We start from the raw sequence: 27460 nt of genomic DNA, 5'->3' as shown, positions 1-27460 counted from the left end.
GACACACCAAACATGTGGAAGAAGGTGCTCTGGTCAGATGAAACCAAAATCAAACTTTTTGCCCACAATGCAAAACGATATGTTTGGCGTAAAAGCAACACAGCTCATAACCCTCAACACACCATCCCCACTGTCAAACATGGTGGTGGCAGCATCATGGTTTGGGCCTGCTTTTCTTCAGCAGGGACAGGGAAGATGGTTAAAATTGAGGGGAAGCTGGATGCAGCCAAATACAGGACCATTCTGGATGAAAACCTGTTGGAGTCTGCAAAAGACCTGAAACTGGGACGGAGATTTATCTTCCAACAAGACAATGATCCCAAACATACAGCAAAATCTACAAAGGAATGGTTCACAAATAAAACGTATCCAGGTGTTAGAATGGCCAAGTCAAAGTCCAGACCTGAATCCAATCGAGAATCTGTAGAAAGAGCTGAAAACTGCTGTTCACAAACGCTCTCCATTCAACCTCACTGAGCTCGAGCTGTTTTGCAAGGAAGAATGGGCAAGAATTTCAGTCTCTTGATGTGCAAAACTGATAGAGACATACCCCAAGCGACTTGCAGCTGTAATCGCAGCAAAAGGTGGCTCTACAAAGTATTAACGCAAGGGGGACGAATAATTTTGCACGCCCCACTTTATTTTTTTTATTAGATAAAAAAGTTTCAAATATCCAATAGATTTTGTTCCACTTCACAATTGTGTCCCACCTGTTGGTGATTCTTGAAAAGTTCAAGGGGGCCGAATACTTTCGCAAGGCACTGTATATCCATGTTCAGAATATATACAATATATACATAGTCCATTACCAAAACATGTTTGGAAAACTATTTACATAAAGCAGCAGAGATGGCCTAAGAGGCACAACCCCTCACCTATGTACGTATCCATCAAAAATGAATCATAAGTTATAAAATCTAGGGTGATAAGAGACAGACAGCCACACCTGGGAAAGAGACTCCTGGTAGTCAGGGAGGCTTGAAACCCCTCCACGCCTTCAACCAAGCCCCCTGACTCCTTGTCTCTCTCAAGCACCCGAATCTTCTCCACCACCTCAACAGGTAGGATTTTATGCCTTATGCTGACCTGACACTGTGTTCCAGGTGAAATAATGGACTACTAGGCTAACTAGAAAAAGTGTAACCAAACAAACCAGTACACCAGTATTGAATGCTCCATACGCCCACTCAGCATAACCCAGCCTGGACAGGAAAGGAACACCGAGGGCCCTCCCCACCTGTTTGTACACCTCTATGTTAAATGGGCAATGAAGCAGAAAATGGTCCATAGTCTCCTCCTCATCTGCACACTCCTCCCGAGGACAGCTACGATCCACCCCACTGCGGAATTTCAAATTGCCCCGAACATAGAGCCTCCCATGGAAGCACAACCAGGCCAGATCCCTAAATTTAGGGGGTACTCTGTCCAAATTAATCAATCTTAACCCCACTCTCAAAACTGGGCCTGGGCAATCCCTTAAGGCCTGAAAGACTTCACTCAAGACTCGACTCATAAGGACTTTCCTCGGAACTAATATGAGATCTTCAGCTGACAATAGCCACTGCCGCAGTAACTTCAGTCACGGAGCAACATAGGCTGGTAGCTGACCACGATGACCCCTAAGATTCTTCACTTGGCCACCTTCTTCCCAAAAGTCGTAGAAAAGGCCTAAACCAAGATCTAAATATGCCTACCCATCCAGGAGGTTCCACTGCAAGCATATTACCAATGTTAAATTTGAGAAATAGCAGTGAAAAGAAAAGAACTGGGTTGACCATACCCAAGCCACCCTCCCTCCTGGATAGATAGGTGACATTCCTCTTGATGGGGTTCAGTCTGTTCCCCCACAGCATCTGGAAGAACACACTACTGATCCTAGCATAGAAAGACACCAGCAAGATGCAGACAAAGCTGACATACAAGATCGGAATCAAGTAAGTCTTAATCAGATCAACCCTTTCCCTCAGAGATAACTTCCATCTCTTCCAGCTGACCACCTTAGTATTGGCAATTTCCAGCCTGCCTTCCCAGTTTTTGAGGCCATAAATCGCCGGGTCCAAATTCAATGCCTAGAATCCTAATTCTTTCCTGGGGCACTGGAAAGGTGTCCAGGAGAGCAAACCCCTCACCTTCCTTTCCTATCCAGAAAACTTGACTCTTTTCCCGATTGATCTTGGAGCCTGATGCATCAGAATACCGTGATGTCAGAGAGACTACCTCCTCTGCTCCAGTGACAATCACCGCCACATCGTCCGCATAGGCAACAACCCTCAAAGGCGGCTCACCCGGGAGCCCCACTGGCACCCTACACAACATGCCGCTCTATAGCCTCCTGATGAAGGGGTCGATTGCAAACACATAGAGCAGGGGACAACCCTGGCGCACCCCGGAGCCAACCTCAAAGGACTGCCCAACCATTATCAAGAGGAAAGCTTTCTGCCCCCTTATACAAGACTTTTAACCAATCCACAAAACCACCTGGCAGACCGTACTTACTAAGGAGCAACCACAGGTACTCATGGTTAACACGACCAAAAGCCTTTGCCTGATCCAATATCAGCAAATACTTTACCCAGCCTGCAGCCCTGCACCGCTCCAAGGCCTCCCGGACAGCTAAAACCGCTGTGAAGGTGCTTCTACCTTGGACCAAACAGTGCTGATGGCGAGAAAGCAAAGACTCCGCTACTGATGATAAGCGCCAGAAAATAATCTTTGCCAGTATCTTTCTATCGACATTAAGAAGGCTGATGGGGCGCCAATTCTCAATCATCGAAGGATCTTTACCCTTTGAAGGAAGAATCACAGCCGAGTGCCTCATGGAAGGGCAAAGCACCGCCCCAGCAAGGCAACTGTTAAAAACCTCTACCAAATGTGGGGCCAGAATAGACAAAGGCTTTGTAAAACTCAGCTGTCAAGCCAGCCGCTCCAGGTGACTTTATGATGGCAAGCTGATTAATTGCCCTCATCACCTCTTCAACTGTGATCTCCTCTGTCAAATTCATCAACGGAACATCTCCACCATTTAGACCTGGAGTAGAGTAATAGTACTGTCCTTAAGGCCAACAACCGTTTTAACAGCTACACCTTGTTTGCAGTTCTGGTAAGGGTCAGGCGAGTGGTACTTCCCATAGTCCCTCTCCAGAACCAAAGAGGCATGCCGGTCATATTGACACTTCCTGAGAAGGAGTTTCACTTTGGAGATTGCCCCAGGATCTTCTCCTCTTGAGACAAGAATATCCAGCTTCCTCCGTAAACGTTGGTAGGTCATGTATTTATTAAACTGCTTTCTATTGGCTAGGCCCCTGAAGAATCCAGCGATCCTCTTTTTGATCAGCTCCCACCACTCAGCCTTGCTGCTACAAAAGTCCAGGATGGTCACCTGAGCCTGAAAGAATTCCTCCAAGGATTGTCTAACATGTTCTTCCTTGAGTAGAGTCGAATACAATCTCCAGATGCTCTTGCCCGTCTGAAGCATTCAGGACCACAGATAGCATACAGTGATCAGAGAACTCTACTGCCTGCACCACTGGGGGGCAAGAAAGCAGAGGTCTCCTTAAAAAAAAAAAAAAAAAAACCTATCTATCCTACTCTGACTACTACCTCGATGAAAGGTGAACCCGGTGTCATCTGGGAGGTGCTTAATGTGCACATCCACAAGACCAGCATCCCTAACCATACTATTTAAAAAAACGCTATCATATCCCAGCCTGTCCTTGAAGTCCTTCCTGTCCTTGGGCCTAGTTACTGTATTAAAGTCACCTCCAAAGACCACTTGCCGGGATGTAAAAAGAAATGGCTTGATCCTTGTAAAAAGGCATTTCCTGTCCCACTTTGTGTGCGGCCCATAAACATTAGGCGCAGGTCCTGCCCTCCCACAAGGATGTCTAAGACCATACATCTCCCAATCTCCAACTCAATAACCCACCAGACATTTACCATACCGGTTTTAAACAACACCGACACACCGTCGTAAGGCTCGGCCGCAAGAGACCAGTAAGACGGACCATACCTCCACTCTCTCTTGGCCATATGAATATCTGCCAAAGAGGTGAGCCTAGTCTCTTGCAAAAAAAAAATTTCAGTGTCTAATTGGCTGAACAAAAAGAAGGCCATGGAACGAGCTCTTACTGACTTAATGCTGGCAACATTTGTTGTCATCACTTTTAACAGAGGGGGAACCGCCATTTGGGTTATTGGGTGGATTGCTTCTTAGCTCCCCTCTGCTGCTCATCACCAGAAGCCTCTCTCTTTCTTGAGGCAGCCTCAAACTCCATTTCAGAATCGGAACTTGGCTCCGAAGAAGCTCCAGATGAAGAAATATATCATTCAGAGGTCCGATGACTGTTGAAGACAGGCACCAGAGCCCGTTCCATCCTCACCACCTGCTTCCGCTTCCCAACCCTCTTCCTCTCCTCCAGGTACTGCAGGTCAGCTTCAGAGATGCCATAATCTCTTGTTTTTTTCTTTGGATTCTTCACAGAAGACTCCTTTACAGAGGAAGAAGCAACCTTTTTAGTACCCGCTACCACTCCTGGTGGGGGTGGTGGTCCCTTTGAGACAGACTTAGAAGGGGTAGACACCTGAGGGGTAACTGACCCGGGGGACACAGACTTGGAAGGTTCTGACTCAAGAGGAGAGGATACAGTAGGATGGGGGGGGGGGGACACAGAGACAGATACAGAAGGAATACTTACCGTATATACTCGAGTATAAGCCGAGATTTTCAGCCTCTTTTTTGAGGCTGAAAGTGCCCCCCTCGGCTTATACTCGAGTCATCGCTGTCTGCCTGCTCGATCAGCGTGTCGAGCAGACAGACAGCGGACATTCTACCATTCAAACGCCACGCCTCCGCCTGTGATAGGCGGAACACTGAATTTCCCAGCAGCCTGTGTTCCGCCTATCACGGACATCGTCTCATCCTCGTACTACGGACGAGGATGAGACGATGTCCGTGATAGGCGGAACACAGGCTGCTGGGAAATTCAGTGTTCCGCCTATCACAGGCGAAGGCGGAGGCGCGGCGTTTGAATGGTAGAATGTCCGCCGAGGCGCCGACGAAGAGCGGCGATCCTGGCAAGGCACGGGACGGAGGCAAGGCAAGGCACGGGACGGAGGCAAGGCATGACACGGGACGGAGGCAAGGCACGGCACAGGACAGAGGCAAGGCACGGCACAGGACAGAGGCAAGGAGGCAAGGCACGGGACACAGGCTCGGGACACAGGTAGGCTGGACACACACACACACACACACACAGGGATGGATGGATACACACACACACAGGGATGGATGGATGGATGGACACACACACACACAGGGATGGATGGACGGACACACAGGGATGGACGGACACACAGGGATGGACGGACACACAGGGATGGACGGACACACAGGGATGGACGGACACACACACAGGGATGGACGGACACACACACAGGGATGGACGGACACACACACAGGGATGGACGGACACACACACAGGGATGGACGGACACACACACAGGGATGGACGGACACACAGGGATGGACAGGCATGTCTCACCCTCGGCTTATACACGAGTCAATAAGTTTGCCAGTTTTTTTGGGGGTAAATTGGGGGCCTCGGCTTATATTCGGGTCGGCCTATACTCGAGTATATACGGTACATACACAGGAAGGGTGGCCACAGGAACTGGAGAGGGATCTTGAGCAGGACTAGGGGAGTCAGTCACCGCAGAGGAGGATGGTACACCAGGAGCCTCACCCTGCACTGTGTTCCAGCCCCCCCCCCCCACCACCAATCGGCCTGATTGCTGTGGTCCTGGAGATTCTGATGGTTAGACAGAAAAATCAGCTGTTAAGAACGCCACTCTGCAGTGAAGGCCAAGCCAGTGTGGATGGACTCATGCCTTACTTCCTTAACCTCCATGTAAGTAGATAATGCACCTGTATCTCACTAAAATGTTTATAGTTCCAACCTAGAAGCGCCTGGGTTTTTATCACAAAATAAAGCCTGGTCAAGGGCATGGGTTGCCAAGTAGGCCATCTCCATTATACAAAACAAAATCCTATCAGTCACATAACAGCAACACAAAAGACATTTCTCATTGAAGTTAAGATTTCAGATGGTTGGAAAAAAAAACAAAAAAACAACTTTATTGAAGCTTCATTTACAAAATCATAGATCATTAATGAAGTGCTGTATGCAAAACCAGATAAAAGAAACAAATAGACAAAAATAAGACTTAAAAAAACCCAACCCTGTCTGTTACTCCCCCCACCCCAAACCCAAGGGACTGAATCACGTTTCAGCTTTTCAGATACAATAAGCACCACAAGCCCCTGAATAGTTGGTCCAAAAGCCATGTTTCAATGTCAGAGAGAGTAACAGTTTGAAAGGTTTACAATAAAAGAAATCAGGGTATGTTGCTCTCCCTTAGACTGTAACAATACAACGAACTGCCATTGGAGGGTCTCACAGCTTCTAAAAGTAATTATTCCCCCCAATAACAAAATTTCAAAGCATGCTGCTTGCAAGAAATGGGTTATCCCCACAAAAGTCACTTGGCAAAAAGGGGTTTTATTTGGTCGATAATTTGAAGCTGTAAAACCTCCCATCTTCGGAAGAGGTGACCAATCTCACTGGGTGTCTATTCTTGAATGCAAGCAATCTCAGAAAGCAGGCAAGGATTAGAAAAGCTTGGATCCCTTTGGAAGCCATGTACATCTGTGATGCTGTCACATGAGGGTTTCATCCTAAAAATGCTTTATCTCTAATGGGACCAGTGCAATCCCCATCCATTGTTTGGAGTGAAGCAGCACTGGTCTCTGCTCAGTGGTGCATTTGTTCTGCAATTTTAATTTGAAAGAAAAAAAATATAAAGCATGATTCTGGTGTGCAGTTGCCAAAAAATGCAGACTTCGACCTCTCTAAAAAGTTCAAAACTATTGGGGTACCAGTTGGTAAAATGATATAAAAAATAAAACACAGCAAAAATCATCCTCATGTACAGATAGTAAGATCATACACATTCTGATTGGTTGCCATGGGTAATATATTATATATTATATATATATATATATATATATATATATATATATATATATATATATATATATATAGGCTTTATTGACTAAAGGAGGTTCACAAAACAGCTACAATGTGCCGTAATGCAGAGCAATCAGTCAGAAATCCGCTTTCAGCAGTTAGGCCAAATGTGACTTTTAGATGGGGGTTACTGCACACTTTGCTGCTCCAATATTCGGATGATGTACAGTTCGGAGATTGTAACAGCCAGAGGTAGAGCATGACATCCCGAAGGATGAGTTTAATGAGTGCCATATTACTAAAGAGAAGAAAAAAAAAAAAAAAAAAAAAAAGCAATGGCCTCTTTGTAGAAGAATGTAATAGCAAATACTTGACCCCTTACCATCAACCATATAATACATCTATATAAAGCAACAGGCTCAGAGTTTTAATGCATGGTTCTATAGTTTGCCATTTTTGTAATACTGGGAGGAAACGGACTGAACCATATTAAAATAAAAGAGCAGCATAGAATACGCCAGTCAGGACTGCACCTATATAGGGGAGGTTCACAGTGGACATTACAGGTTGATGTTAACGGCTTCTTGTTGGTGCAAAGTGTCTGGATAGGGCAATCAACTATGGCATCCACAAAACCTATTTCCTCTTCAAAATGAAGTTGATCACTTTAGAAGCAAAGAAAAGAAACAAATAGTTAAAAACAGACCACTCCACCGGTAGAGCTCTTGTAGCCAAGATCAGGAAAGCGGTGCCGTTTATGGGCTGGTCACAGGCAGCTGCAGGTATACATCAGGGCACGATCACATGGAATCCCGACACTCACATTCTTATTTTTTTTTATTTTTTATTTTTTTTAAAGTGGATGAAAAATCGGAGACTGCAATGTAGCACTGCATAACGTTCAATATTGACTAGGCATAGATGGCTGTATAGTACACATGGGATAAAATCATTTAAACATTAGGAAGGGGGAGTGCACACTGCAATATGTGCTTTTCTCCCTAGATTCCTTGCGTCTTTCTCTTTAGGAACTGTTTATGGCCAAAACTTTTTTGAATAGTCAAGGGAAAGATTAGCATGTCTGTCTGTGTCCTTATGTCTTGTACTTCCTGCCTAGTGGATGTTGGACAGATCGGAAAGTGGGGTGCAACCTAGGGTGTCAGACCCAGCTGACAATGAAGGAAATTCCCCCCACCCCCACTAGGGCACAGGCAGAAATACAAATACATTTTTTTTTATTAACTTAAACTCCTTTCTGGATTTGAATTTGCAATCTGTGGCTTCCTGTCTAGGTGATGGGTGCCAGAAAGACATAAGAAGTCTTCTTTGCGTGGACGCAAAATCTTCTTATAGAAACATGTCCCCTAGTTGAGTACACTGCATTTAGAAACAGAAGGAAGTCATAACCCCCTAAACTAAAAAAATAAAAAACAATGAGTTTTAAGTTCTACATGTACCATACATCCACCTATGTAATGTTCACAGTACTATTATACTGCCATCTCCTACCTTATATTTTAGCAGAAACAAAGGTTATCATCCCAAAACTATAAGAGGCCAGATATACTGGATTAAAAACAAGCACATGTATTTACTGATAAAAAAAATTAGGTGTGAATGGTGCCTGCTGTTAGATCCGTACACTGTTACCCAGCTGCCACCTGTGAAACCACCCGACAGGGGAAAAAAAAAAAAAAAAAAAAAAAAAAAAAAGAAGACTGCCCTGCTCATTAATCAGCTCCAGTCAAGTAAAGGCACGCCTGGCAATAAAGGGGTTAACAGCCTTTAAAATGCATCTGCGTGTTAAAAGCCTGATAAAAACGTACTAGAAATACAAAAAAATAATCTGCAAAAACACTGCTCCCCTTGCCAAAAAGAAAAGAAAGAAAAAAAAAAAAAAAAAATCATGATTTGTAGTGTTTAAGAATCCAGCTCGGGTAATTATGGCAAAATTCTTTGTAGAGAGTGCGCAAAAACAGCGCCTTGCTGCAGCGCCACCAAGCAGAGAGCTGTGACGAAGGATCCTCTCGTAGGGACAACAGATGACGGATATCTTACTGCCGGAGTTCCACATAATTAGCTGGAAAGAGCCCATATCGTTCCTTGCACATCCCTCTCCACCATCCCTCATCAATCATCTCAATGTTCGTGATTATATCATCTGGGTCGAAGGAGATCTCATCATCACCAGCTGCGAAAGAAAGAAAAAAAACGTTCATTCACTGTACGACGACAATTATCTCAAACAAGTCAGTAAACTGATTTTAACCACTGCAGCCCTGGAAGATTTACCCCCCTTCATGATCAGGCCACGATACGGCACTGTGTTACTTTGACAATTGTGCGGTCGTGCAACGTTGTATCCAAATAAAATGTATGGTCATTTTTCCCACATATAGAGCTTTCTTTTGGTAGTATTTGACCACCTCTGGGGTTTTTTTTTTTTTGCACTATAAAACGAAAAAAAAAAAAAGACGATAATTTTGAAAAAAAGGAGATAGATTTATTTTTGTGTGTTTTTATAGCAAAAAGAAAAAAAATTATAATTCATCAATTTAGGCCAAAATGTATTCTGCTACAGGTTTACGATAACCAACAAGCGTATATTGGTTTACCCAAAAGTTATAGCGTCTACAAACTATGGGATAGATTTATGGAATTAATTTATTTTTTTACTAGCAATGGCGGCCATCAGTGACTTATAGCAGGGCTGTGATATTGCAGCAGACAATCGGACACTGACACTTTTTTGGGAACCGGTGACACCAATACAGTTATCCGTGCTAAAAGTATGCACTGTCACTGTACTAATGGCACTTGCAGGGATGGGGTTAACAAGGGCGATCATCAGGTTAAATGCGTGGCCAAGATGTGTTACTGTGTGCTGGTTTTACCAAGCAATTTGCTGTGTTTTCTTTACTTCCTACTTTGCTGTCAGAAGAGAGCGGATTGCCAGTTCTGCCCGCCAACCCTGCACTTACTGCACACAGGTCACAGGGGGTTTCGCAGCTTCCCCTGCTTCTCCGAATTGGTCCTAAGACCAATTCGGTCTTAGGAACTGCTTCCTGTTCTCATTGCCCGGGAGGAGAAGCAGGAAACCAATAGCAATGTTCATTCGCTAAAGTCACATATGGGTGGGCTAGGGGCACAGTGCCCCGTGCCCACCCTTTTTGAAGCCGATTAGAGTCTCTGGCAATCCCCAACCTCTCCACGTGGAGATTAGGGGCCAGTGCATAGAGATTAGGGGGCACTGCCCTTGCGCCCTTATGGACCGGCTGGACCAATGTAACCGTGCAAAAATATCTATACATGGAAATCAAGTGGTAAACCCCCACATACTGTTGTCCGTGCATACCTGTTATTTGACTATTAAAAAACTAAGTTTATTAAGGCATTGCACAGACCAGCATTGAACCTCCTCTATCCATGCCCCTTCTCTTCTGCATGTGCAACCAAAGGAAGCTGCTGAAATGGGCACTGAAGGTTTGTCTTACCCTAACGCATAGAATACATCAAGGTAAAAACCCCTTACAACCTTAGAAAGGTTTTTGGGATGACAAGCTCAACTGTTAAAAAATACAGAATTTTCTCATCTCTTCTGGCTCCTGTCAGATTTGAAATTGGCACAGTTGTACATGGCTCTGCCCTCACAGTCACATTCACTGAAAAAACGTGTGGCCCCACAGTAGAGAGACCTGTAATTCTCAAAGGAGCACAAGTGAGGCGATGTCACAGAAGTTGTAGTCCATTGACGATTCCTGTTGCCCTCTAACTGAAAGCCCCTACCCAAGTGCAATGCCAGAGCACTGAATCTACAATCCACCGATCGTGGTTGCTATGCAAATAAATAAATACACTTTGTTTGGCAAAAGACAGACCTAGGGGTTCATACTTATTCATAAATATATGCGAAGGGAATGCAACAACTTTGCTTCCATGCTACAGAGTCCGGAACACTCATTATGACATACTGTAAAAAGTACTTTGAGCCATACGGCGGGCCAAACAAACTGCACATGTGCTGATCTGCATTGCTGAAGCTGGAGTGGACTCGTGGAATGGCGGCTGCACAGTGGTATATCTCTGGTGTCTCCCACTGAGAGCAACAGCTACAGAGCTTCACCAACCAGGCACCTGCCAGCTGACAGAGAATCTGTAAGCCCCAGCAAGTGTTGCCCAGCTCAGGTTATATTTTTCTTCTGACATAACCGGTTAATCTGCTATACACCTGCGTAGTATGCTTGTTTGAATTGATCCTATGCAACTCATGGTGCCCCAAATTACTGTTGTTAGGGAAGGATCTTTGATTCATGGATTGTACATAGTAGCTAAAATAACTGCGAGGGTCACCAGCGTTGCAGCCAACATGCTTTTATAATACCTCTCAAATCTCAAGTCAATGCCACTGTTATGGCTCCAGAGTTAGAGCCATCTTGTTCAACAAGTGTTTAGCGCTACCCCTAGGGAAGAATGGATATCTCCCTGATTAATTGAACTGCTAGTACTGTGTGCGGTTGTTTAAACATGGTCACTTCTCATTGTAAGAGTCTTGAGTACCAAGTGCAGGTAGTGTTGTGGTTGGGATTCGAACCAGCGACCTTACTGCTAGGCGAGAGTGCTTACCACTACACCACTGGGATCAAATACTTTTAGTAGGGGTAGGGGTGTGTGCGTGCGTACGGGCGTGTGTGCGTGCGTATGTGTGCGTGCGAGCGAATGTGCGTGTATCAGCTTCAGCAATTTCAATACAGGAGGGGTTTCACACATGAGCCCACATGAGTCACTGACATGAACCTACCTGCTTGATAATCATACAAAGCAATAGCTGTAAGTCCAAGGTCACTGTCATACTCCGCGTACGTGTTCTCCACTGAAAAGACGACACAGCATATTACACAGATATCACATGTAGCAAGACTTAACATGAACAGACATTTCATTTCACAACAGACACATCAGTTACAATATCACGTTCTGATAGCCACCATGTTCAGTTTGAGGTGGCAGGTCACATCTAAAAGAGCAAAAAAGACCACTAATTCAGGGATTTTGCATCAACCGTTTTGCTCCAATTCAAGCAGGAATGAAAAATTCTAAAGCCAAAAAACTTTTATTCCTTTTAGATACAGTAAGGAATGGTTAAAACCCGGCCTAACCCACGTGTGTTTGTTTTTCTGTGGGCTTTTTGTGCAAGCTGTGCCCCTTTAGGGAGATTTTCCTGCATACATAACCTCAAGAGGGGGGGGGGGGGGGGCGGGGGGAATAAATAAAAAAAAAAAAAAAAGAGAAGGAGGGAAACCCCTCATGCCCTGTACACACATTCCGATACACAGGATCAAACAAAGTTGTCGGAAAATCCGATCGTTCAGAACGAGGTGACGTAAACCACGTACGACGGGACTATAAAAGAGGCCAGCAGCCAATAGCTTTCATCTCGCAATTTATTCTGAGCATGCGTGGCACTTTGTCCGTCGGAATTGTCTACACACGATCGGAATTTAAATGATTAGATTTTGTTGTCGGAAAATTTTAGATCCAGATCTCAAACTTTGTGTGTTGGAAATTCCGACGGAAAAAGTCAGATGGAGCCCACACATGATCGGAATTTCCAACAAGATCCGATCTTACATTTTCCGTCGGAAAGTCCGACCGTGTGTATGGGGCATTAGACATGGTGTGCTGGCAGCACATTTTTCCTTCCTCATATATATTTACTAAAATTAACTGAAAATGTACACGCAGGATCTACTTATAGAACATTCCCTGGACCAATGTCAAAAACATTGTACCGGCCTGCACAGATTTGCCCTGTATAATCTCTAATATGATCGTTTTCTAAGATAGTCAGCTCCACCTAGTGGCCAAAACACAGTTGTGCGATACTGTTCCTAAATAAAAGGAATGTCTTTTTTTTTCTGAAGTCAGCAGCTTCAAACACTGTAGCTGCTGACTTTTAATAAGGACACTTACCAGTCCAGGGAGCCTGTAATGTTGTCACCCCCCCCCCCCCCCCCCCCAAGGCTGATCAGTCCATCGGATTGGGTACAGGTGCCGCCATGCCAACTAAGGGAAACCGGCACAAGGCTCCACTGCTGGTTTTTGACCGCCGTATCGCTTTGTGAAAGGCTAGCTTGTCTTCTGGGACACACACAGGTCCCAGAAGACACCAGGGGGGGCTCGCTGCAGAAGAGGACGTGGTGCCCTGGACCGCGGCCCAGCTGGATCAGAAGTACATACAGTACTTCCAAAAAAGGCAACTATAGAAGGAAAAAAAAAAAAAAAAAAAAAAAAAAAAGAAGCTTTAAATATCCAAAAACAAGGGGTGGAGAGGAAGTCTTTTGTTTAAGACCACCTCTCAAAAGTGGGTGGAACTCCGCTTTAAGTGGTTAAGGAAAAAAAACAAAACTGCATTTTGGGCACTAAACGGAGCCGACGATCATCAGAAATAATCATAGACAGAGAGAACTTGTGCAGGCTAGGAGAATGTGATATTCTTCCAAAGAACGTTTTGCAAATTGACCACATAGTTTGCATTGATAAACACTGAAACCTTTGTAAAATCAGACAGACAATCAGAACAAAATATGTAAGCATCTTAAAAGAGAAGTCGTACATGCTTTAGTTAGGAGCAGGAGTCAGAAATGACACTTTACAAATTTCTTTCAAGATCTTCTAAGTTAATGACCAATCAAGTAGACTAGAAGTTCTGAATTCTGTGGCTGCATGCTGGTTAAAACAAAGTGACCCAGACTGTATGCTTCAGCAAATAATCTCCTTGTAGCTTTATGCGACGTACTCATTTGCTTGTCTGCACCGCATTATTGTGTGTGATGTCGCAAGTTGTTTGTTCCACTGTTTTATATACTTTGTTATACCCAAACCCTGTTAACAATGTACTGTGTATTCTGTCTGTAAAATGATAATAAAAACTTTTTGAAAGAAAACAAAGTGACCCAGAAAGTACTGAAAGTGGTTGTAGACCCTTCTATAGACCCACATATACCCACTGAAGTGACAAGTCCTCTCTTAACCAGACCTGTCCAAAAGCAGTGTCTCAATTCCAGAAGGCAGGCGATGGGGATCTGATGATACACACTGCTCCGCATAGAGCAGGGAGCCAAGTGTAATTTGAGACCCGAGTGGAGAAAATGGACACACACCCCTCCACACATACTCATAGGGAAACATGTACAGCTGAAGCACTCAAACACAGGTTTTGGGCTGGAGGGGGCAGGGCCCTCCCCCTGGATTCTTTGGTATTGGGGTAACCTGTGAGAAGTGACCCCTCCCAATAGAGTGAAGAGAGAACACAGAACTCACAGTAGGTGCCTTGGACTGGGACTAGTACACACTGTATAGGGATATGCTTGCTTTGTTTTTTATTTAAGAGGTTTACAAACAACTTAAAGACAAAAGTCAGCCACACAACTGGCTTTTTCTTTAAATGGTGTTTTTTCTTTAGGTTTGTTTGGAACTGCTGACAGTCATGCAGAATGATGGGGCCGATCCACGAAAACTGGTACAATGGGATCTGGAGCGGCTTAATAGCAGCCATTCAGGCTTCCCTTTCGTCTTCTGGGAACTGATTTGGCTAGAATAGGTAAAATCTCCTTGTGTGCCATATAATTGCATGAAAATATAATGCATGCTGTTCTGGGACGATATCTTTCAGAAATCTATATTGCTGTATGATAAACTATGCCGACAATTTTCCTACTTTAGTGTCATTTTATAGATTTTCAAAAATTTTAAAATGCGGTCAATATGTTCACATGTGACCTTTGTATTGTAGCTTTGTTTTGGTGCACACTGGACACCATGCATTACCATCTTGATAATCTGCTGTATCGTAAATGGCTTCAGTTTCTGGCTCCTCTTTTTTAGTCTCAGCTTCCTGGTAATCGGACTCTCCAGCATATAATGGTTCAGGCTCAGCTCTGGCTTTTGGTTGTTCTTTCTCAAAAAATGGGGCAGCGTCCTGCATTGGAAAAAACAAGTTACATTAATCTCAGAAGTATAATTTGGATATTTGTCATGTAATGTAAATCAATCTGTATATTTTGACACATTTAAAGTGGAACCAAAGCTCAAACTTATTTTGGATAGAACACGGAAATGTTTGAGTCTTTGTCAAGCTTCATGGCCCCATTATCACTTTTTGGGGAAATTTGCCCCCAATGTCATCTTTGTCATTAACTACTTCAATACTGGGCACTTTCACCCCTCGTCAATCATTTTCGGCTTTCAGCGCTGTCACACTGTGAATGACAATCTCGTGGTCATGCAATACAAGCATACACAACTTAAGTACACAATGGGATTTACTAAAGTTGGAAAGTGCAAAATCAGGCTCACTTCTGCATAGAAACCAATGAGCTTCTAACCTCAGATTGTTCAATTAAGCTTTGGTAGTAAAACCTGGAAGCTTGTTGGTTTCTATACAGAAGTGAGCCTGATTTTGCATTTTTCAGCTTTAGTAAATAAAGCCCATTGTGTACCTAAAAGTGGGGTATGCCTGTACTGTACCTGTTAGGTGGTATTAATCACCACTGTTTTCATTTGTTTAGCAAAAAAAAAAAAAAAAGTGTAATTTAAATAAATAAGTTCTTAGTTTCGGTTATACAATTTTGCAAAGAAGTCAATTTTTCTTCCTCACCAACGTGCACTGATGAGGCGGTACTGATAAGGCAGCACTGAAGAGGCGGCATTAATGGGCACCGATAGGCGGGACACTGATAATCAATGCCCTGATTAAATGAGTAAACAGTGTGATGACAGCCTTGCCAGTTATCAGCACTCCTTTCCTCACAAAGTGGTTAAATATACCCCAGACTCTTATGAGCAGAGTCACCAGTCCTAGGGCCGATGCACACCAAGTTGTTGTGTTAACACGAGTTACCGTACACCGTATCGCAATGACATGCACCATATTTTGGCACCACACTGCAAGTTAGTGCATTGATGTGTGGTTCTGACAAATCAGCTGTTGACAAGACCTGTGCTTACAGTCACACTGGGGGGGCCCTGATGAAGAGGGCCCTTGGACCCTCGAAACTCGTTGAATACTTTTTGGATTGTCCCCCTGACTTATTGAAAAAAATTTGTATCTAGAAACTTGTAGTGGTGTGGTGCTTCAATTTTCATTTTTTGTTACACTGCATGACAATTTATGTCCGTTGGTAAGGTGCACTGGAGTGAATGGTACCACATCACACCAACGCATGTAACGAAGTGTGCATTACCGCAACATAGTGTGAACAGGTACTTTATCATGAAAGCTTCACTGATACAGGGAAACAAATACAAAAAAGTATGCTGCTATAGTGCTTTCTGTAATGTGCTGTACTCAGACATGAGTTTAGGGTTCCACTGTCTATCGGTAGTCTACAGATGTAACAAGTATTACATGCACTGATGAAAACTCTCCGGTACCTTGAGATTTCAGATTACTGAAACAAAAGCGCTTGCATATAAATAACCCATGTAGATGGGCTTATTCAATTCTCACCTCATATACAGGACTTGCTGGGGCCTTTTCAACTACTTCTCTGGTTCTGGGGGTAGCTGGAGGAGGAGAAGCAGGTTTGGCTTTTTCTTGCTCCTGAATATGTGGTGGTAAAAAATAAAACAAAATTAAAAACTAGCTTAGACGAATTTGTGGATATCCATTGGAGCAAAGGGGTACTTTTTTTCTGCAATTTTTGGCCACAGATTGCCAGACCTTGCACCTGGGAGCCACCATACAAGATCTACGGCACCAGGCCCTCCCTCTCATCTTCTGGCCCATATTAAAATTTATTATATAGATAGAGCTTGTTTGATAGGGTTTGTGTGGAGGCGCATCCCAGGGTGTGCAGTGTGATTCTATTTATGCACACAGTGTAGGGAGACACAGGTCTAGCCCCCTGAACACAACGGTGGCTCCATAAGATGCAGCAATAGAAAGTAGTTAACCTAAAGATGAAAACCAGGGCAATGGTCATGTCACCAGCTTAGTATGAAACATAGGAAAGGATTAAATGATAAAGTTGTTACATACTAAGTGAATAAATCAGCAGCTGAAAGTGCTAAGAAAATAAATAAAAAAACTGGGGAGTGTTTAATATAAAACTTAAGAATAATCAAAATATGTAGTTTTTAAAAGACCATCTTTGGTGATATACTGTACAGTAGTATTGCAAAAATGTTTATTTTTTTATGTGATCAATAGACAAAATTGGCAACGGGCATGTATGGTAAGTACCCCAATGTTCACAACTGGTTAATCAATTAACTCATAAAAATACAAACAAACATACGCCTTTTCAGTTTGTATCATGTTTTACACTGACCTCAATCTTCCTGCGGGCCTGTTCTTGTTCATTCTTCTCCTGTGCCATCCTCTGTGCCCTCTCAATCTCTGCCTTCTTCCGGTCCTCCTGCTCTTTGTCTTTTGCAAGGTTTTCAAAGTTTGCCCGGATGTCGCTGGCTTTATTTCCCTCTGTAATGCATATACAGTAATTGTGAGTTTTTAAGAAACCAGCAGGGTCCATTTATTTGCCATATCTAGAATATGATGAGGAGCGCATCCAGGAAGTATTCACAGCTCTTTCTCCACATTTTGTTAGGCATTCCTATACTTTGAGCCTCATAGCTGTATATCTGCAAGATGAGATCATCTAAGAAATTGACGACTGACTGCTCATATCACCAGATTTAAGATGGCCATGGATGGATTGAAATTTGGAGGGTTCGGCAGGGACTGGAAGAATTTCTATCCATCTCTGGCCATTCCCGTTAGACGCCTCTCAAATGAGACCGTTGGTAAAATTTCATTCGGCTGCAGGGCTGATTAGTGTATTCCAACAGCAAAGGAGTCCCCAATGTCAGAATACAAAATCGCAGCAGATCAGATGCCTCCATCTACCTTGCTTGTGTGGATGGGGGAATCCACATAGGAGTCCAGCTTCTGACTTTACAACCCCTTTAATATTAATGTTTAAAAAGTGAACTTAACCAAACAGATGTTATAATGTATTCTTTAAAGGATATCTAACTCACTCCTGGTAAAATTTAACTGACGGCGAAATTCAAATTCCTATACAACAGATAAACCATAACTTGATATATTCAAATAATTTCAGATGAACTTCAATACATCTTTTGTTTTGTTTTTCCATTTGATACCTGTGCTTTACCCATGTGCTGCAGCACAACAGGTTTGGTTTGATTTGATGCTCTCCACCCCATCAGCAACTTTTCACCTTGTTCCTATCATATCAAAAGGATAGGCAAATTGTTATTACATACCGACTTCCACTGGTCGAGTTCTTTGGTAACTTGGGGCCACTTTCTCTATATCTTCAAAGGATGCAGCCGTCTGTAAAATGTAAAACATAGGTAATATATGCATTCTCTTTAATGCACACACATACAATGCAAACCATACATTAGTCGAGTCAACTGGGTAAATAATGAGAGCAAAAGAAAAAAAAAAAAAAAATGTATGCCAATCATGACTTTAAAAACAGACATAATAGACGATGCTGAAACTGACCCATGAATCAATTATGGCAATATTTCTACAACTCTACATGTGCACTCGCACCTGCAAATACGCCAAGCACCGATTACACATGAGAACTGTAGCGGGGTTCCCATCGACTAGTCGCAAGAGGCAGCCCACTGAATGCATTGGTAGGCTGTCGGCTCTCACAACCAATAGTGGTCGCTTGCATGTAAATTCCTTATGCAGCCATCACATACAAAGAGTAGGGAAGGATTAGAGCCCGTCACGTTTTTACTGCTGTGTGTTCCCGCTGGGAAGATTTATGCAACATTTTGTCCTGGTGTCTATGGTCACAGACAGTAAAAAATAAACTCCCAAACTTAAAGGTTGTCATTTGAACAGGATGTGGAGAGAAATCTTCCGATGTGGACAACTCTTCCAATAATTCACTTTACCTTCACTTTGGAGCGATTCACTCATTTCTGTTGTGGCCCAAATTGTCTGACAAGTAGGGTTGTCCCGATACCGATACTAGTATCGGTACTGGCACAGATACCAAGCATTTGCCCAAGTACAAATGCTCCCGATGCTTCACCCGATACCTGGACAGTCAGCACTGATTGGTGCGTGGGGGAGTTACAAGCTTCTCCGACCCCCCCCCCCCCCTCGGCTTTCAGCTGCTTTAGTGAAATCTATACAGCAGTGATCGGTGCTTGTAACTCTCCCACACAAGATCACCTCTGACTGTCACCACATCCTCCATGCCCCCTCCATTCTTCCTCCATGTCCCCCTTCGTTCTGCTGTTCCCCTCCGTGTCCCCTTCCATTCTGCTGTCCCTCTCCATGTCCTCCTCCTTCCTTTTCTGTATGAACAGAGTCAGTGATCACTGACTCTGTCCATTCACATAACAAACATTGTAGCCTCCTGTGATTACAATGTCTCAGTTTATTAATGGAGAGGAGCTGCTGTCTTATCTCCAATCATTTTTCAGTGTAGCCGAGGCTGCAGAGAAAGGGATTTGGAAATCTCTATCCTCTGTCTCTTTCTCTGTCTCAAGGGGGGATATCAGGGGTCTATTAAGACCCCTGATATCTCACCAAGGCCCCCCAACAGGGCTGATAAAAAAAAAAAAAAAACACACACACACACACACAGTCCACCCCTACCAAATACATTTTTTTTTTGTAAAAACACCATCACATGACAAGAAAAAAATAAAAAAAAAAACACCATCGGTACTCGTACTCGGTCTTAAGTGGTATCTGGATAACCCCACTGACAAGCAATGTACCCATTCCCTACTTAATCCAAAAACTGGGTCAGGAGGTGCCATATACGATGTGGGGGGGAGGGCTTTCGTTTGGTGCTGCTGATAACAGTGCTGTAAATATATAAGCATTCACAGTGGTGTCAACAGCAATCTACAGTAAGTACTGAAAAAAGAAGGCTGAGAATCAACAAGCAAGAACAAGGGAATGGAAGGGGGGCAGGCAAATTGAGATTTTTATTTTATTTTTTTTACATAAAGTCCACATTCAAAGTACTATTGACACACAAAAAAAAAAGTGGATTTTGCCAGTGCGTACACTTTAGGACACATAGCAAGCAAATAAGTAACCTTCAGTCTTAAGTTTGATTTCAGAAAATGTTAAAATGGAAATAAGCTGCAGTACACTGAAACATGTGAGTCCTAGCCAAGTCATCAGAAGCCACTGTGAAACAGCAGGACAGTGAAATTGCTTGCCAATTTGATATTGTTAAATCATAAATGAATTTCAATGAACATAATAAGTTTGTACTTGCTCCTGCAGTCTGTGAAAGAAAAATGCCAGTATGCACTTTAGTGTGGGTTTCTTCCCAACTAAAATGAATTGGCCAATTACCAATCCCTGGCCTAAACTGTCCCTAGGGCGCTTATGCATGCACATGCCTAATACCCTCAAGACTGTTTGTGTGATAGAAATATATCCTATACATTTTAAAACTCAACTTTTACGTTGCCACTGTGCAATTCTGCCTTTCCCTGGTTCTTCCCCAGTGATATTACACTTTCTCCAGTAAGATTACCACCTCTAACACACACACACACACACACACACAGTCTCCGCACGCACATCTTTCCCCTGTATTTTTCTACCTGCACAAACACACTGGTCTTTTCCCTGTGGCCCGCTGTCACATACACAACATGGGGTTAAATTACTAAAACAGGAGTGTAAAATCTGGTGCAGCCATGCATAGTAGCCAATCAGCTTCTAGCTTCAGCTTGTTCAATTAAAGAGGAGCCCCAGGCTCCTTCAGAAAAAAGGAATTAAAACACGGGAGCTGCTGACTTTTAATATTAGGACACTTACCTGTCCACTAATCCAATGGGGTCTACACCCCAGCCGATTTTTCAATCTGCTCCCGGGTGCCGCCGCCATTTCTTGTAAGTGAAGCCTTACAGCTTCACAGCCGGCTCCCTACTGCGCATGCGCAAAGCTTGCTGCACTTTGTGAATGGCCTGGCAGTGGGGGAAGAAGGCTGAACTTCTTTCACTTCTTTCCACTGCTATACCCTCCACTCTTCTGCACATAATGCCTGCTGTCATACCCTCCACAATTCTCTCCTGCAAACATTGCCCACTGTCATTATTATGGACCGCTCCCTGGCATATACTGCCATAGCCATCACACTCCTCTCCTGCACAGGCTGCCCACTGCCATACCCTCTATATCCTTCTCCTGCACAGAGCTCATTCTGTAATACTCTGTACTCCTTTCCTCATACTACTTGTTGCCATTCACTGCACACTTTCTCTTGCATATATTGCCTTCAACATATCCTCCGCACTCATCTCCTGCACATATTCCTTTCTATCATACAATTCACACCTACACTTATTTCCCCCCCATCATACCCTCTGAGATCCACTCCTTCACATGCTGCCCTGTCATACTCATTGCAATTGTTTTGTGCACACACTGCCTGCCGTCATAGCTCCTACACTCCTCTCTGACATACTGCCTCCTTTAAAACCTCGCACACTCCTCTCCTGCCCATACCGCTTGCCTTCCTATGCTCCGCACTCCTCGCCTGCACATGCTGCCTGCTTTCAAATACTGTGTATTCCTCTCCTGCCCATGCTGCTTGCTGCACTATGCACTGCGTTCCGCACCTGCACATTCTGCCTGCTTTCAAAGCCCCTGTACTCCTCTTCTGCCCATACTGTCTGCAGGCATATGCTGCACACTTTTCATCTGCACGTATTGCCTGCTCAATACAAGAACAAAGAAAAGTGCCTCCAAGTGCAGCGAGGCCAATTTTAACAACAGTCTTGCTGCTCTTAGAAGCTCTTTTCTTTGTTCTTGTATTTTACCTACAGTGTGAGCTTCTACTCCTTTAAAGAGCAGCCCTGGTGCCCCCCACTTACCCGGATTGCCTATGCTTAGTACATACCCTAATAGGACTGAGGACTTACAGATGAGGCCCATTTCACCTAATGTGTACTATTCTTTTTGTTTGCTCATATTGCCTGCTCAGACATTTCTTTAGCATGGTTATTTACCCAACCTTGCCCGTTCTTGAACAGGTACTATTTTTCTAGTATTTACTATAAAAGGCATTAGGATAAAACATGTTAAAAAAGGTAATAGTATTTCTCCCCCCCCCATACTTAAGTGTTGACTCAGTCCAGCGTGGTGCCCGTCTATCAACTCTCCTGGGCTTTGCTGAGGCACTGGAGCCATTGGCCCCTGCTGCTGTCAGTCAAATCATGCGACAAGAGGGGGGGCAGAATCAGGCTGTGCTGTATATTTCTATGGAGTGCAGCTCGGGATCAAGCGGCTTCCTATAGTGGTACACCGAGAAGAGGAGCAAAACATGCCAATGGAGACTTGAGAAGAGGAGGATCGGGGCTGCTCTGTGCAATTCCACTGCACAGAGCAGATAAGTATACCATGTATGTATGTATGCATGCATGCATGCATGCATGCATGTATGCATGCATGCATGCATGTATGCATATAATGATTCATGGTTTATATATAGCTCCAACAGTTTACGCAGCTCTTTACAATGTATAGGGGGGACAACACAAAAGGTACAGGAGGGCCCTGCTTGTAGAGCTTACATTCTAAAAGGGAGGGGGTGGTGGTAATAGCTGCAGAGAATGATTATATATCTCTCTCTTTCCATCTCTTTAAATCATTTTAAGCATTAAGTCCTTCCTTGAGTCACAGATCAAAAGCAAAATGTTTTATTTTCTGTAGATACCTTGTCCATACGATCTTTCTGTACACCATATTTTCCACCGAATCCCTTGGAGTAATCTATAAGCATATTGGCAAATAAGAGTGTTAATTGAAAAGAGAAAACAGGGACACATTTTAAATAAATGGAAAAAAAAAAAAATGTATTCCAAGACTGACAGGAGAGCAAATTGGCTTACATTTGCAACGGACTACTACAAGGGAAAGTCTTACTGGCTGTTAGTAATGGCTGTCATACAGGCAATTGTAAGCAAGTTGGGTCACTAAGTAAGAGGAACTAACAAGTGTGTGAAGAAATGTGAGAAGAACTATGGACAGTATCTACAGCACTATAGCAAGCAAGATCAGGTAAGCACCCATTTCATATAGTGCTTGCCACGTTAGCTATTATTTGGAAACAATGTATTTTAAACTTGTCAAAGAGAAACACAGAGTGACATTTCTGCCCTCTCTTCCTAAAAACTCTAGCCTGCCTGGCTGTCATGCAGACCCCTCTTCAAAATGTTCAATCACTGTCCCAGGACAAGTACAGACCTCTGACTTATCTTATCTGCACTTAAAGTCTTGATTTACTAACTGGAGCACTTCATATCTGCTGCAGCTGTGCATGTGCCAATCAGCTTCCAACTTGTTCAATAAAGTTTGACAATAAAACCTGGAAGCCGATTGGTTTCTATGCAGAGTTGCGCCAGATTATGCACTCTGCAGTGTTAATAAATCTCCACCCAAAATGCAATATACCTTTAGATTAAAAAAGGTAGTTAACAATGGCAGACCCCAAATTGAGAGCGGTTAACTTTAACCACTTCAGCGCAAGAATGCTTTACCCCCTTAATGACCAGGTAATTTTTTGCGATAAGGCACTGCGTTACTTTGACAATTGCGCGGGCCTGCGACATTATACCCAACGAAAAAAAAGTTATGCATGTCCTTTTTTTCCCCCTCACAAATAGAGCTTTTGGTGGTATTTGATCACCAAGGGAGTTTTTTTTTTTTTTGTGCAAAAAATAAGGAAGAAGGGTGACAATTTTGAAAAAAAAAAATAATAATTATATTTTTTATATTTATATATATATATATATATATATATATATATATATATATATATATATATATATATATATATATATATATATATATATATATAAAAAATTTGTTTTACTTTCTGCTATAAAACACATCCAAAAAAATAACTAAAAAATTCATAATGTGGTGGTCCCCTGGCCAGTCATGGGTCTGCACAGATCTACCCTTGTTTATAATATCCCCATTCTCGGGCTCGTAACGTGAGGTAATAAATGACAATTTGACTACCTGCTTTCTTTATTGACTTTATCATTGCCTTCTTCAAGCTATTGGATTGTATTTACGTTATGCCTGTTACATACTGGAAGACATACATTGTACCCATGGATGCCTCTTCTTTATCCCTGCATTTTGATTGTTTTGGAAGCTGACCTTTTTAAAAAGTGAAGCAGATTTAAGATCTCATACAAAACATCTAGATAATAACTGCTACGTTTCTCAGTTTTCTTAAATTAGATTTACTAAAACTGTAAAGTGATTCCTAATATTCTTTTCAAAAAGCAAAACTTTTTTTAAAAATTGTGAAAAAAATTGCATTTTACACATTAGATATTAAAACACAAAACAAATATAAAACAGAATCTAATGGCACTTTATTTAGCCATAATATTTCTACTGAAAAAAAATATATAAAATCTGATGTGATTAAAACGTGTACCGAGGTCCAACCGTGAAAAACAGAATTGTTGTATGAACCATTTAAACTGGTCTAGTCTGGTTATCTCATTGCAAGTGGTTACACTGTTACCTATGTAAGAGTTTTGTTGACCTACCCTTAGAACTTGCCACAAGCTTTTTTTTTTTTTTTTATAAACACTTCTGGGGAAGGGTTAATTGCGTCAGTTTCAGTTTTTTTTGGGCTTCCCCTTTTGAAGACTACTCAGGAAGAGAGTGGAAATCTCACTAGGGGAATACAACAAAAAGCAAAAAGGCTGCTTTTAACCCTTCCACACTCTTAAAAATACAGAGAATGTGTTGACTGAAGTCCTACTTTAACTGTAATTTACTACCCAAGACAAGCTCTTCCGCAACTATTAATAAAGACTTTATTAGGTGATTGAAGTGGAGTTCTGGGATAACCAACTACTCTTAAAACTGTCCCCTTCACCCCCTAACACCTATGCTCACTAACCTGTGTAAGAAAGACATATAGAGTTACCCATTTTCAGCCCGTTCAGATCGAGTCACATGATCTGGCTCCCCTTTGTCAACCAACACTGCTGCAGGGGAGAGGCGGGAGCACCAACAATAGTAAGGAAAGGGATGGTCGGCACTCAGGATGACATCTACCTTTTGTATCAATTGACCCTTCCTTTTTCGATTGCAAGCTCGAACGAGCAGGGCCCTCCGATTCCTCTTGTACCAAATTGTAATGTAACTGTAATGTCTGCCCTCATGTTGTAAAGCGCTGAGCAAACTGTTGGCGCTATACAAAACCTGTATAATAATAAAAAATAATCCATAACAGCATTTCTTTATTAGTTAAATATGCACAACGCTGTAAAACAGCCTACATGTTTCGGATGTTATTTTTGAGCCATGCGTAGGCTGTTTTACAGCAATGTACAGTGTTTACTTAATACTATTTTGAAGCTGATCCTGAGTGCCGGCCATCCCTTTCCTTACTCTGGTATGTTGGAGGTGTCAGCAGCCTCAAGCTTTGAGCACCAGGCAGAGCTTTTATGTGGGAAGATTGTAGCGCCTATACACCGGTTTTCCCTTGAGCACCAACAAAGGATGGGCAATTGAAGCCTATGGTCAAAGTCATGCCCTCAATCATTACCTGCCATTATTGGAGGGCTCTCTCCCCTGCAGCAGGCACTGGCTGACTGTCAGGGCTGGGCTCAGCTCCCATCTCTCTCCAGTGTTACTTATCTGTTGTCGATATCCTGCTCGTCAGCCCTGCCTACTTTGCCTACTTAAGCCGTCGAGTCAATAGGAGCTCTGCCTTTGCCAACATCACAAGAAACATCTCCTGCGTTCCTGTTTAAAGACTGGCTTTGCTGACATCCCTTCTGGCTCCGGATCCTGCTTGCTGTTCCAGTACCTTGATCCCTGACTTCTGGCTTAACTGACTATCCGTTCTGGCTACTGAACTTTGGCTATGTTTTGACTACATTTGTTCTTTTTACTTTTATTATTAAACAAGTGTGATTTAACTGTACTTCTGTCTCGGTCTGATTTCATGGTTTCTGACACTGACACAAGGGAGAAAAGTTTACTGGAGTGGGCTGAAAACAGGCAAATGCAGTTTTTTTAACACACAGGTTAGTCAAAATATCTGTTAGGAGGTGGGGAGGGGACAATTCAAGATTAGTTAGAGTTATCCTGAAATTCCACTTTAATCATGCAGATTAGGGGCTCCGAGTCAAATGGCCTTGGACTTCTATTAGCAGCAACTGTTTGACATCAATTTGAGAAGCTTTCAAAATCATTCAGAATTGATTGACAGGTGCATTTGACCTGTAGTTGACCTACTTCATGCAGGTTTTGCATTCATAAACATTTATGGAAATGCAAAACCAGTTTGAAGTGAACAAAAGTCCATTGACACAAAGTCCCAACTAAATAATCACTACCCTGGAACACAGTTGCATTCGAGATATTTGCACCCAATATATGAATCTGCATTTCCACAGAAAGTGTTTTTTTTTTTAAATACAAGTCAATTTAGCAAAGGTTGCAGGAAAGCCTGTAAACTTAAAATGAATGTATAAGCGAATACCCCTAGAATTACCAATGTTTGTTAGTGTTAAATGCCCATCACACAGTAAAGAGTAGAACAGCCAGTGGACATGAGAAGGTAGGACAAGGACAGACAAAACACAGAATGATTGGACGTTACAGAATACCTTTTTGGGATTCATGTAGCTGCAGTTTCTCTTGGTGATCCCAGCCAAGTGCACACTTGTCTTGTCTGTCTGTCTGCACACCAAACTTTCCTCCAAACCCTTTCACATAGTCTACACACACAGAAATCCACGAGCCATTAAACAGAAATGAGAGACACCCCATGCACAATTGACAGGTTATGAATTACCGACGTGTGCTGCTTAGTACTTATTAGGAGGGCAACAAGTTTTAGGCTGATCGTGTTAAATGGAAATTGCACATGTTGAAACATCTGGAATTATGGATTATTGCAAAAAAAGCACTGATAATAGGAAAATGTTTACAATGAAACATAATGGTGTTAATGAAACTTAAAGTGGATGTAAACTCTCTGAACAGCCTCAGACGATGCAAAAAAATGGGGATGAAAAATCTCCCAACATAAGTTTTACATGTATATCTGCTGGTCTTCAGATTTATATATTCTTTAGAAAGTTGAGATAATGTAAGGAGATTTTCTCTTCCTGTTCAGCACTGGAAGTGGATTATTGGCATACAGCCAAGACAGCTGATTGGAGGAAAGGCACACCACCCCAGTGCAGAGCTCTGCTCTGAATTGAGCATCACTTTGCTAGTCTATAGCAAACTCCAGAAGTTATCAGGCTGATAACAGAGCTATGGGGCAGAAGAAATACACGGGACTCAGTGCTTTGGAGAGAGATAAGAAAAACACTGCAGATATTTGTGCCCAGCTCAAATTTTATTAATTGGGTTTACA

The 27460-nt window shown here is 42.8% G+C and overlaps 1 protein-coding gene across 3 annotated transcripts in view; it reads right to left on the bottom strand.

Moving 5' to 3' along the window:
- Positions 1-6106: 6106 nt before the first annotated feature.
- The window catches only part of CTTN (cortactin), a 78624-nt gene continuing 57270 nt past the window's right edge, over positions 6107-27460 (bottom strand). For 2 of the 3 annotated variants that reach the window (XM_077462470.1, XM_077462479.1), the window contains 8 exons: positions 26703-26813; positions 22769-22824; positions 18315-18384; positions 17357-17505; positions 16534-16626; positions 14853-15003; positions 11824-11895; positions 6107-9216 (listed from right to left, as the gene is read on the bottom strand). In XM_077462470.1, coding sequence (XP_077318596.1) covers positions 9080-9216; positions 11824-11895; positions 14853-15003; positions 16534-16626; positions 17357-17505; positions 18315-18384; positions 22769-22824; positions 26703-26813 — 839 coding nt within the window. In that variant the 3' untranslated portion in view covers positions 6107-9079. The remainder of the gene's footprint in view (positions 9217-11823; positions 11896-14852; positions 15004-16533; positions 16627-17356; positions 17506-18314; positions 18385-22768; positions 22825-26702; positions 26814-27460) is intronic. The other variant, XM_077462487.1, reaches the window with a different exon arrangement.

Source organism: Lithobates pipiens, unplaced genomic scaffold (assembly GCF_037356315.1).
Source record: "Lithobates pipiens isolate NorthernLeopardFrog02 unplaced genomic scaffold, aLitPip1_a1.2 Scaffold_10, whole genome shotgun sequence".
NCBI classification, from domain to species: Eukaryota; Metazoa; Chordata; class Amphibia; order Anura; family Ranidae; genus Lithobates; species Lithobates pipiens.
This window is presented reverse-complemented; position numbering and strand designations above follow the sequence as displayed.